At 32.2% G+C, this 13,247-nt stretch overlaps 1 protein-coding gene across 1 annotated transcript in view; it reads right to left on the bottom strand.

The window, feature by feature from the left end:
* The window catches only part of LOC123668471 (protein AF-10), a 49,886-nt gene that overhangs the window by 26,748 nt on the left and 9,891 nt on the right, over nucleotides 1-13,247 (bottom strand). Inside the window, 10 exon segments of the mRNA XM_045602201.1 lie at nucleotides 1,467-1,529; nucleotides 3,471-3,551; nucleotides 4,977-5,085; nucleotides 5,596-5,696; nucleotides 5,934-6,035; nucleotides 7,190-7,367; nucleotides 7,499-7,643; nucleotides 8,383-8,523; nucleotides 11,645-11,738; nucleotides 12,610-12,780. Of these exon segments, the coding sequence (XP_045458157.1) occupies nucleotides 1,467-1,529; nucleotides 3,471-3,551; nucleotides 4,977-5,085; nucleotides 5,596-5,696; nucleotides 5,934-6,035; nucleotides 7,190-7,367; nucleotides 7,499-7,643; nucleotides 8,383-8,523; nucleotides 11,645-11,738; nucleotides 12,610-12,780 (1,185 nt within the window).

Here is a 13,247-nt window from a genome sequence, read left to right as displayed (position 1 = left end):
TACATAGTTAACGAACGTCAAAAAAATATAAACAAATTAAAAAAAATGACAAAAACAAAAAGTCAAGGTACCCAGCCTAGCAAAAAGAGTCTATATAAAAATGTTTCACATAACAAACTTAGGTATGGGTACATTACCTTATTTGGCCTATTTATTACTCTTAAACGAGCTTATATTTCCATAAACTATACAAACCGCACTACTTTACCCACGCTTAATGTTACGTGATCTTTTACCGCCTGTATCTAAATTTACCAAAAAAAAATCCAAACAGAACTTTTTTTATCGCCCGAGATAAGCGATTTGAAACAAACAACCTCATCCGCCTTTATATGTATGTATAGATAACAACAAAGAAACTGTTAAGTCTCGCTTCACTGTTAAATCAAGGGTCTAATACAAAAGGAAGTTGCTTGAAATAGCAGACATTGTGAGGTTTGTAAACCTAGCTTCTGTCGGAAGGAATCATCATTACAGCCTATACAGTCCACTGCTGGACATAGGCCTCCACAAGTTTACGCCAAAAATAACGTGAACTCATGTGTTTTGCCCATAGTCACCACGCTGGGCAGGCGGGTTGGTGACAGCAGCCCTTTGTCGCACCGAAGACGCTGCTGCCCGTCTTCGGCCTGTGTGTTTAAAAGCCAGCAGTTGGATGGCCATCCCGCCTTCGGTCGACTTTATAAGTTCCAAGATGGTAGTGGAACTGTGTTATCCCTTAGTCGCCTCTTACGACATCTACGGGAAGAGAGAGGGTGGCTATATTCTTTAGTACCGTAGCCACACAGTCGGAAGGAATACTATAGTCAAACATAAACGTATTTAAAAATGAGTGTGCTTTTGACCACATTAAGTGAAACTTCTTCAGCTCCATCTAACTTATATCTCCCTCTCAACTTCCGTTCGCCTCGCCATATCACACTTTTCGTAACGCTCTCGTAACGCGTTCACTATGCGCGCGATACGCGATTTTTTTACTTCAACAATACATGTTACAAATTTTCAAAAATTAACCTACACATTTATGTATGAAATTTTTTTATTTTAAACCCGAGAACAATTCTTTAGTTACTGACAGTACGAAATATTTTTTTTTTTGTAATGAAACAAACAAGTAAATAGTCGCACAGAAAAATAAAATACTCCATTATTATATATTCCAATCATTATAACTATTATCACCTAGGGGTATAAAAATAGTCTAAAAGTCAGGTCGGCTGTGCTCAGACCTAACAAATATACACGAAAACCGACACGACACGTTAACCGACTCCACAAAAGGAGGAGGTTCGGAATTCGACTGTATTTTTTTATGTAGTACGAAGTACAGTTTACTGGGTGGACCGATATCGAGGATTTTTTTCTCCGAAACTAAGGCAGAAACCAAATAAATAAATAAATAAATAAATATATATATATATATTGATATTTTATATATGACATAAGATCGAACAAAACATAAATACCTGCTTGTGGAACTGATGGAATATATGAGGCGATGACAGCGCCATATCTTGAGGCTGCGGGATCTATAAACCACAATATTCAACGTATTACAATTATTATTTTTTTATTTAAATAATCGCCGTTATATAATAATAATAATAATAATAATAATAATAATAATATAAACATACGTAAAAAACATCACGTAATATAGTAAAGCGATACGCGTGATAGGAGACCGAAGCCACAAACACATGCAGTTAACATAACCACATCCGTTTGTATAATTTTATTTTCAATTACAATATACAATTAGTAACGATTATTATTATTAATATATACAATGTGTGGTGGTTCCTAAATACGAGAATTGTTTACAAAGGCCTTTTTATAAAGTTTTTAGCGATATTCTTTGCATAATAGATTCTAATAAAATTCTTCAATTAATCAAATTGTTAATCAATCGCGACAGACGCGATGAAAATAAAATGAACGATTCCCATACATACATTCCTAAGCGAACGACGTTGCGGACGATAGGCTGTATTAAATAAACAGCGTAGCAAACGCTATACGCTTGTAATTGACATTAATTTGATTTAATTAGAATAATAGTTATTATTTACTAAGAGAATGCTTGTCATGTGGTACCGTTTAAATTTGATCGAGACTGAAATAATAATTAGTATAAATTATATTACACATACAAGTCGAGGATAAAAGTTACTTTATTAAGAGTTTAACTCTTACCATATCCTTGGATATAGATAATAACATTTAATTACATGGCAATCATCATTCAACCATGTAAATATTTTGAATATAAAACTAAGCTGTTCAAGTTTTAGGTCTGTAAAGGTTTTTTTTTTTTTTTTTTTTTTTTTTTTAAAGACCTTTTTTTTCTTTAATTCGTTAACTTTATCTCTAAATAATTTGATTTACGAAGTTTGATTATAGAAAAAGTCTGTCACAAAATTATTATTATTAAAGGAAATTAAGTTGGTACACAGAGTAGACCAAATAGACCAAGTAGACCAAGATGACCAAACAGACTAAAAATATAAATAGGTGAAAGACAAAACAGACCAAAAATATATTATAAATAGGTGAAAGGTGCACCGGAAATAGTAAGTTTTAGAAACTTGGGCACCCCAAGGAAATGTTGACCTAAAGAACGCTAATGTTGCTTTTTACCATGCATTTCTGTAATATAAACCATTGTTAGTTCAAGCTTAATGGATTAAAATGAAGCTACGCTTAGCGATTTATATTTTAAATTTAGTTATTTGTTAGTAACGAAAGCATATTCGGATGTACGGGTAAAAGCGCATATTTCTATACATTTAAAATTATTTTTCCGTTATGCGTATGAACATGAATGAAATAAAACTCTCACTTAATGGAATTCATACCAAAGACTGTCCCCCTTTTATTTTTTGTCCGTCTTATCATTTATCTAAAACCTAAAACTATAAATCGAAATGAAATTCTGGTTTGAATTTATTTACATCACGAATTTTTATGCGATAAAAGTACCTGTAAACTAATTCCAAACGTTCGTCGCATTTCGTCTACGCGAGCGACAAAATGCGACGAAACACGAAGAGATACAACACATCACAAAAATAATAATTATCAAATTAATTCATTGTTTTAATGGTTTTCGGTTATAAATTTTTTTTTAAATATGAATAATATTGTCACGTGAAACATTTGCAACGCATCGCATCGTTCCGCCTCGCGTCGCGTTCGAACGAAATTATAAATAACTTCGGCGACCTAATTATCAGAATCGTATTGAAAAATCAATTATACTGAAAATATAGACGAATCGAACGTATGTAACTCAGGTCATTATGACATAATAGTGACGTAAGTAACTCATATCATTATAATATAACAGTGAGGTATGAAACTCAGGTCACTATGACATACTAGTAATACTTAATTTAAATTAAGTCTTTATGATATACTAGTGACGTAAGTAACTCATATCATTATGACATAACAGTGACATATGTAACCTGTGCATGCGTGGTGAGGTTGAGCCCGTGCCCGGTGAGAGGCACGGAGACCAGCAGCGATGGCTCCCTCTCCTTGCTTACCTGGACACCCGATCACTCATTCTGTTGTCGTATTTTGTAAGCTACGCTTTATGACTAACCTAACTAATGTTTTTTTTTTTTTGAAAATTCGAAATTTAATAGATACTGTCGCCGTTGTGTTGATTGTTAATATGAATATTTGTATTAATCTTTTTGTATAAACAGACTATATAACGTATTTTTTTTTTATTTCGATTTAGTCTGTATGGGTGAAAGTTGAAAGAAATAAAAAAGTCTTACTTTAAATGAATTTCAATGTGAAAACGCTAATATTCTATTAATGTTGCAATTTCGGCTGTGTGCGTTATACATGTATAAGGCATGTATACACAATGTGCGCGTATAGACATACAGTAAAATGCACGTTTCATATGTAAAATGTTTATAGATTTTATCGATTTATTATTGTTTTCTAATTTAAATATTATAATACAGTTTCATAAAGATATAAAATCTTACTTTTATCGACTACAATTTGTACTGTCGCGGTTTTTGTGAAAAACGCACACATAAAACGCTGCAATAGTAAAATGATTTAGTAACATTTAATTTTCTAAAATAAACAAAAAAAGCTTTTTTACAAAACAGGACAACACCATACGAATGAAATGATTAAAGAAAAATATTTGACAAACGTTTCCAAATTATTAAAAAAAAAATTGATAAAATTTTTCGTGAATTAAAATTATCAACCGGGCAACACTGAGATGAGACGATATGTTCATGCTTTACAAAAAAAAAAAAAAAAACAATGTACTTTTTCATTTTCGTACATATGAAGCTTTCATTAAACTAATAATTTAAAAATTATAATCGACGATAGACAAACTTCTTATATTATGTAAGCTATATGCAAAAAAAAACGAATAAATTAAAAAACTTATCGAGAGAAAGAGAGAAAGATTAACTAAAAAATAACAATTATATGTAACAAAACATGAAACACTTCAAACATTAAAATATTGAATGAAATGATGTCTAATAAATTTTGTTACTTATAACTTTAATGAAAGCTCTCGCCAAAGCACAAACACTAAGCTTCGAAATAAACATGCCATTTCGCCCTGTAAGCGCTGTAAAAAGCACGATTCTTGAATTAGCATTTAGGCATACAAAAAAAAAACAAATATAACAAAATGTATAAAAATAATGCCTATTAATATAAATATATCAACAATAATATAAAAGTGGCAACACAAAACAAACCAAACAAAAAAAACCTTGAAAGTGGTTGCCACATTCAAAAAAAAAAAATATTTTTATATGTACTACACAAAGTTAGCCTAGTCATATTAATGTGAACTAAAGATTTTTTTGGCTTGAAACGTATATATTTAAAAAAAAAAAACTTGTCTATAATGTATCGGAAACTAAAATAATATCAATACGAACATTCTAGCGTGCTTATAATGAAACATAAATTACCTGTGTATGTGAAGGCGACCGTATGTTTGAGATCTGGTTTAGTCCACTAGGTCCTGGCATAGGACTTGGGAGATGCCTGAGGTAAAAAAATAAATAGCTTTATACTAAGCTAATTGGGCCCCGCGATTTAACCCGCGTTAGTTTGAGGAAACAATGTAATAAAACATATACCCTAGGCCTTCCTCGGCAAATAGACTATCCAATACAAGAAGTCAGTGCGTTCAAACAAAAAAAAAAAAAAAAAAAAAAAAAAAAACAACTAATTAGCTTTATCATATTAGTGTGCTTTTGCGTTAGAATTCGCCTGCGGTAGCCACTGTTTTATACTGACTTTAAAAAAAGATAAATTTAATTTAAATTTGATCGAGATCAATGACTACTTCTCGAGCAATCTGAAATAATTCATATTTTCTTGACAATTTTCTTTTTTTTTCATCTACTTACTCGTCAATGTAAATTAAACGCGGTTATTTATTTATTTTTTATTTAACAATTTTACATAACATAAGACTTAGGTTCCAATACTCAGAAAGAGTGTAAATGGAATTAATGGAAGAAAATTTCTTTAAGAAAATTTAACATTCCTAAAAATTATCTCTATTTAATTACATAACATTACCTGGGGCTATGAGCTGGTGGGGGTGGGGGTGGGGGTGGCGCGGGGCTCAGGCTCGAGAAGTGAGCCGGTGTGGACGACGGTTCAGCGACATCTGTCTTCGCCTATACAGAAACACATTTATTTAGTACATTCATATTACATTGTAAAAAGATATTTTTCCATATAATAGGAAGTAAGCAAAAAAGGCCTCAAAGCTTTCATCTAACTTTAAAGTCACTGCTTTCAATAAAACACATCAAACTAATAATTTCTTCTTTGCACTGAACTGAACGTATTCAGTCGCATCATACATTTTTTCGTTATTTTCAGTACAATGTTGGCATGAAAGTAATAACTACCTTTTTGATGATCTTTTCCACGGACTCTGTGCTAGCCTCGGTGTTCACGTGGTTGGGAGTTTCCCAAGGGTTGTTAGCGTTTTGCGCTATGATGTCGGTCATCTAAACAGATCAATCGTAATAAATAAATAAAATAGAAAAATAAAATAAAATAATAATAGTCAAAACTGTAAAGAACTCACTATAGACGGCGCCACGTTTCGCTTAAACCGAAAATAAAAATCATCATATCAAAAATTTCGCTCGAGCGGGTACATCGTTCCATAGCTTAATTGGCTAGAGCGCCGACACGGTCAGTCGGAGACGCGGGTTCGAATCCCGCTGGAGCGGTCAATTTTTGATATGATATTCAAAATGTTTAGAATTCCTAATGTGTGGGTAACACAAAAATAAAATCGTACATAATAATAATAGTCGTTTATTAGAGTCTAATTTTCGATTTAAAAATGCACTACCAGCTAGATAAGATACTTAGGAACTGGCTTTGAGTTAAGTTTCTTATGTTTAACATACACATAGGATAACTCAAAGCAAGAGAAATTTCCCGTCATTAACCGATTTCGAGAAAAGGGGGGAGGTTCTCGAAGTTACTTTATTTTTTAAAGTAAAAAATTGGTGCAACGCACGCTAATTTTTTCGTGGGTATTTAGGCTGATCCGTCACGCTCTGAAGTGAAAGACTCGATCGGGTGAACTCGGGACCGCCGACTGTACCCGAGCGAGAAAGATACAGTCGGCTGCTCTCCACTGTTTTGTCGCTGTGTTTAGTATATTCAATTAACACACCTAATAATTGATTTCGATTGCCAATGAAGTTTTTACTTCTGTCGTGCGGTCTTCAGCACACAATCTATTGATTAACCTTGCAACATTTTACAGAGTGTACCGATTTTGATGACTCTCTTTTTATCGAAACCTGGTACTTGTAATGTGGCCCCAATTATCAATATCTTACAGGTAATTTTTGAGTTATCCTTGATAATATATAACAATTATTCACGCTTAACATATACATACGGTCGTCTGTTCCTACGACTAGCCGGAGACTCATATAGATACATATTTATTGCTATAAATATTCATATATTAATACACATACAATCGAATAACATAAAAAAATCGAATTATTCTGCCATGTATTTTACACAACTCTATAAAGTATTAGATAAGTACATACATTATTAATTCTTATAAGTATATAGTATATAGTATATATATATATATATATAGTATTAAGATCAGTTATATAATATTTACCACTGTAGGTGGAGTAGTCGAGGCATAGTCCACTGCGGTCATAGACATATTAGTGGCCGTGATCGCCTTGCGTTTCTTGGTCTGTTTTGTATCGATAGCTTCTGTGTTGGTTATTACGGACTCCTGGTATACAGATGGCTTCGATGTGGGCGCTTGGACCACTGTGCATGTTACTGGGCTGTTTTAAATAAATAAATTATTACATTTAAAAAATATTGAAAAACTCAATTTAACCTTTAATATTTGTTTTTTTTTTTTATATATGTTGATATTTTTTTATATCTCAGCCAGTTTTTAATAAATACTTACGTCGGTGGCATAGGTATAGAAGCCACAGATGCATTGACCGACGCCACTGAACTAATGACGCCGCCCGACTCCGGCTTGTTAGTGTTTGGAGACGCGGTCGGGAGAGGAATCTTCGCTGTGTTGTTAGGTGTGGAACCACCAGACCCTATTAATAATAATGTTAATAATAATATACTTGATTGCACACCAAAACAAAGAAAAAATTAAAGATACAAGCAATTAAAATTACATTTGTTGTACAACAAGGTCTTATTGGTGAAAAAATAATATGTTCCAGACAATCCGTATAATGTAACATAATCATCTTCTTTAATATAAAAATGAGTCGCTGAATGTGTTGCTAAGCGCAAAACTCGAGAACGGTTGGACCGATTCCGCTAATTCTTTTTTTTTTAATATTCCTTGAAGTACGAGGATGGTTCTTACGGAGAGAAAAATTCTAAAAAAAAAAAAAATTAAATTTCCTGAAAAAGTCTAAAAACAACACTTTTCTATAAAAAGATATCTTTTCTATACAAAAGATTTGTGATAATACTTAAAAGTCACTGTTAGGCGATACGAAGTTCGCCGAGTCAGCTAGTTAACAATAAATACATTTTTTTTTACAAGAAATATACATTGAAATATCGGCTTTTGTAAAACGCGAAACTTCGTATTTAGAAACAAATTTGAACGAGTGAAAAATATTCCAACAATACTTGTTCTACGAATTCAAAATCGACATTTTTGACAACAGACTAATTAGCTAGCCAGCGGAGCCTTGTCATCATAAAGTAAAAGTGAAATAGCGTCATAGTTTCAATAGAACATTATTGTGAAATAGTTTATTGACAATTTAATTTAGCCGATAATTAAACGACCACATCAAAATCACTCACCTTTACTCTGACCCTGGGCTTGGGCTTGGGCTTGAGTCTGGGAATCGGTAGAGTGTTGTGGAGAGGGCGCTGGTGTGCTGTTCTTACTACCAGTACCACCTTCACCCGTAGACGATCCCCGTCGAGAGGGAGACGGTTTCTTCTTATCTATTACATTTAAATATTTCTATACAACTAGATCGGCAAACAAGCGTACAGAACACCTGATAGTAAGCGATTACCATAGCCTATAGACGACTGCGACACCAGAAGCATCGCAAGCGCGTTGCGACTCTAGCCCCGATCTCCTAAAGATCTCTGGTCGCCTTACTCGCGATAATAACACAACACTAATTGCAATATCAAAAATAATTAGATACGAAATTCTATAAAACACCATTTATATATGTAGGGGTTATCGAATAGAACACAAGTATAATATTAACATTTAAAACAAGCGGTTATTATCAACTAGAGACAATTTTACACTTAAACAAAAATATACATTCCTAAAACGACGAGTAATGTTTTTAAATAGCGCACACGACGACATGATATCGAATAACTAATAACGAAAGGAAATTTGATATTAAGAATACAAAACAAAGATAAGTTGATGCTTACTAGCTGTGCCCGCAGATTCATTTAAAGAAAGGTAAATAAAAACGTACTATCATATTAAATAGCCAATATATTGGCCTATATTGGACTGTCTAGTCATAAAAATTTTTTTTTTCAATACGAACCAGTAGCTCCTGAAATTAGTGAGTTCAAACAAACAAACAAACAGACTCTTCAGCTTTTTAATGAAAGTTAGATTTAAAATATCGCTATTCAATGTTATGTCATCAGATAACTGGCTCTAGTAAATTGACTATAATCAAAATTTGATTATTTACGTTCCGTTCCCATATTCAAAAAACTAAACCTCGTAATGACCCACTTGAATTTCAAGCATTTCAAAAACCTTTCGTTTTACTTACGAGTTAAAACAGACCGTTTTCTGAACGTAGCAACCGTTCTATAACGATGAAAGTGGACACATGAATATAAGACGTACGCTTCAAGACTTAACGTCGAAATTTCAAAATATCTTTGGTACAAAATCCTTACCTGTTAACCATTATCCTCACATAAGCTGTTTTTCGATTAAAAGAATTTTCGATCAACAATACACGATGAGACTTACAATACTTAAATAAGCTACATACGAACTAATTATTTTTTTTTTTTTTAGGAATTTGAAAGTAATAATAAAAATTAAATATAGCATGATTCACATATAATACGTATAAAATAAATAGTACAATAAAAGAAACCTCAGCAAATATCTATGAATAAAAATTAGGAATGAATTCATGCTTCTAAATTGTAGTTATTGAAAAAATACCCTTTCAACATCATTATAATCGCATCTTTGATTCAAATCATACATAGCAATATCGCTCACCAAAACGGACTTAGCAATAACAAAATAGAAGGAAATATGAAATGGGACTGGGAACGAATAATTTATATTTGTTACCGGGTTAATAGTTCACAAAGCAATCCTGTTCGGATTTGTTAAGTGTTGCCATCTATTATTCCAGTTGCGTAAACTTAATTTCTTTCCGCGATTGTAGATGGCGCTTATTTAGAAATATGTTCGTTGATTTCATTAATAAAAGTTAGTATTCAGGTTTAGCTTTGAGTAAATTTTACTCAGAAATTTAAATTATAATACGAGCGTTTTTGAATTATTATTTTTTTTTACGTTTTCAGTAAACCAGCAACTCAAACGAGGTGGATAGAAGGAAATTAAGGATGATTCATGATTGCTATCATGATATACCCTTACTCATTTATATAAAAAAATGGACGAGTGGGTAGAAATAGGCTTAAAAAAATTCGCAACAATAGTATAGGTAAATGTTAACGGTAATTACTTGACACCAATCTTCAAATTATTCTAAAAATTTTCCAAAAAATATTGGGTATTTCTTCAACACGGTACACCATTTAACATCTATCGACATTACACAGAGTAACAAAGTTTGGGAACCAACTTTTGTGGTGTTTGTGCTTCCAAGTGAGCAGCTCTATGATGTCTCGACTAATATCTGCGCCAGATAAATTTATTATATCCAAAATAACTCATGACACACTGCACTTGGTCGTATCTTGATAAAATTGGAATTTAATTCTTTGTTGTCATTTATTAGCATCTCAAGGTAACTTCTTATGGAAATCGACTGACATTTTTGGTCGAAATTAGTTTTTTTTTATAATATATATATTATAAATATAAATAATTATGTTATAGATGTATAAAATTCAAGATACGATCATTTTAAATTTATAAAATTCACACATAATTAGAATAAGTTTTAAAATAGAACAATCTGCTCGGGTTATTTTTATTTTAACTTGATTTCCGGGATACCATTTTGATGTTGATAATATTGATGTAAAATATTCAGATCAATTTTAATATTTTAATGGATACAAAAATTAATAGGCTTGATATTGTCGTTATATACGCAAGTTATTTTACTAATAAGCAAAATGTAAAACTAATTAGCGGTATATTTATATTGGCTATGTTATGTACTTGTTTCGGACGGAAGACTTAATAAAACAAACAGTTTAAAATGTCTGCTTCGGTATTCATTTAATTTTAAGAGACAGAAGAATACTTAATTAAATACTTATATCTGATATCTGAATTAAAAAAATCCGTTATGTGCCAACTTTAATGAAATCGAAAAAATCCTCCATTTTCCTGTACTATTTGTATATTTATTGGGCGGGATAATTTGGGAACAATCCCAATTGTTTAGTAAGTGATTTCCTTTTTTGATTGAATGATTTATTTATAGAATGGTCCCATTACAAACTTATATTTGTAAAAAAATACACTACTATAATTAAATGCTACTTTTTTTATAACCAGTCAGTTTTTTTTCTATGGATCCTTTTTATTTGATATCCTAATTAATCGGAAATACAAAGTGCATTATTTAGTCGCATCACAGTCAAGCACATAGCCAATACAAACACGAGTTTGGTATTTCTAAAGATTATTGTTATATACAAGACTCCCAACTTCCAAAAACCAAAATACTTTCATTTCTAGGAAAACTTTAAATATCATTATCAAGCTATATTATTAAACTAACAAAGCTCACAAACTATATCCGTATATAATAAATACTTGTATTTAACTTTATACTCCCTCTACCTTGCTATATAATAAAAAAATTTGATAGAACTATAGTGAATAAACTATGGACAATGATTTACGACTTACCCATAGGTTGTGGTGTATTTGTAGGGGTTTTAACCGAGTTCGGCGTATTTTTTCCGGAGGCGCCACCGCTTGAATGCGAAGACTTGCGACCGGGCTACGACATAACACAAATTAGAAATAAATGAAGAAAATGCACACTATGAATGCACATTATAGAACGATACCATTGCAATTTTTTTTTTTTTTATTAAGACATTGTTTATAAAATTTTGAAAGGAAGCAAGACCATCAACGGAAAGGAGATTATATTCGAACAAACTACACTATTATCATCGACATAACTAAATCTAAGATATCAAGGAATAGAGAAGAGAAAAGTATTGAATTATTTTTATATTTATTTAATTTACGACGAAATTCTTAAATCCACATTCTTAAAACCATAAAACCGTGTAGAACCCTTGGAAAATATGTTGAAAAGTTGTCTTATTCGACAGTTATTAGAAATTATAACCGACTTCAAAACCATGTTATTAAGTATTTCATCTGTTTTTATATTGCATACTTCTTAACTCTGTCGAATCATATAGGATTATAACTAATACTATATGATACGACAGGGTAAGAAAAGTCTTAACAAAACTCGTGTACTGATAACTGGACAGGACTGGAAACTGGAAATTTATTCCGACCATCCAGCTCCAGCCAGCTTTATTCCGACCACCATTTCGCAATTTGTTGCTAAAGCCAAAAAATGTACAATAATGATACTAAGAACTAAGGTTGCAAAAGAAAATAATGGATAATAAATTTATTCCTTTCCTATATGGAGAAAGAGGCCTATGCCCAGCAGTGGGAATGTAGTAGACTACTTCTCGAAACATTTTAAACCGTTTAAAATTCATCCATCTCCTCTAAAACGAAGATTTGAGATTTGTGACAGAGTATAAAATTTGAAGTCGGTTATTTTCACCCATTTTAAACCTGCAATTCAATGTCTAGGCCCGGTATTCGAATCGACGTACCCCTTTAGCTTTAGCTGTGTGCGTGGGCGTAGCGCTGCCTGCTGGGGACCCTTCGTCCTTTTCACTCGAGTCGCTCGACTGGCTATCGTGAGACACCGGCTTGTAGGGCGGGATCGTCTTCACGTTACCGCCCTTCTTCTGTACATATATATACCTACTTACTATGCTTAGCTAAAGGGTACCCCACAATTTTGATTAATCTCAACCGATAACCAATGTTCTATCTATATATCTATATATGTCGAAAATAGAATTTTCGTCAAAATTCAAATTCGATTATAAAATATATTTTCGCGTTTTGAAGAATACTAATCGAATCGCATAAATATATAAAAGAATCACTTTAAAATGAATTTTAAAGTACGCAAAGGAAACTTTAAAGCCAAATTTTATGAAAGTTTTTATAAAAATAGAGCAAAGTAAAGTAGCGAAACAATAGAAAATTGATTACGGTTGGCAACTGTTCCCACTAAGTATTTATAAATGACTATTAAACAACACTGCTCCCGTTCGACCGTCGATGTTATGGCGAACTCGATACGCTAACCATGCATTGTTAATATAACCCTTTGGGCTATTAGTTTTCCGTTTATAATCCACTTCCTGTTAAAACATTATCCGATTCGGATTTGTGAGTG

This window comes from Melitaea cinxia, chromosome Z (genome assembly GCF_905220565.1).
Source record: "Melitaea cinxia chromosome Z, ilMelCinx1.1, whole genome shotgun sequence".
NCBI lineage: Eukaryota > Metazoa > Arthropoda > Insecta > Lepidoptera > Nymphalidae > Melitaea > Melitaea cinxia.
The sequence above is the reverse complement of the archived record's forward strand: the minus strand, read 5'-3'. Positions and strand labels throughout refer to the sequence as shown.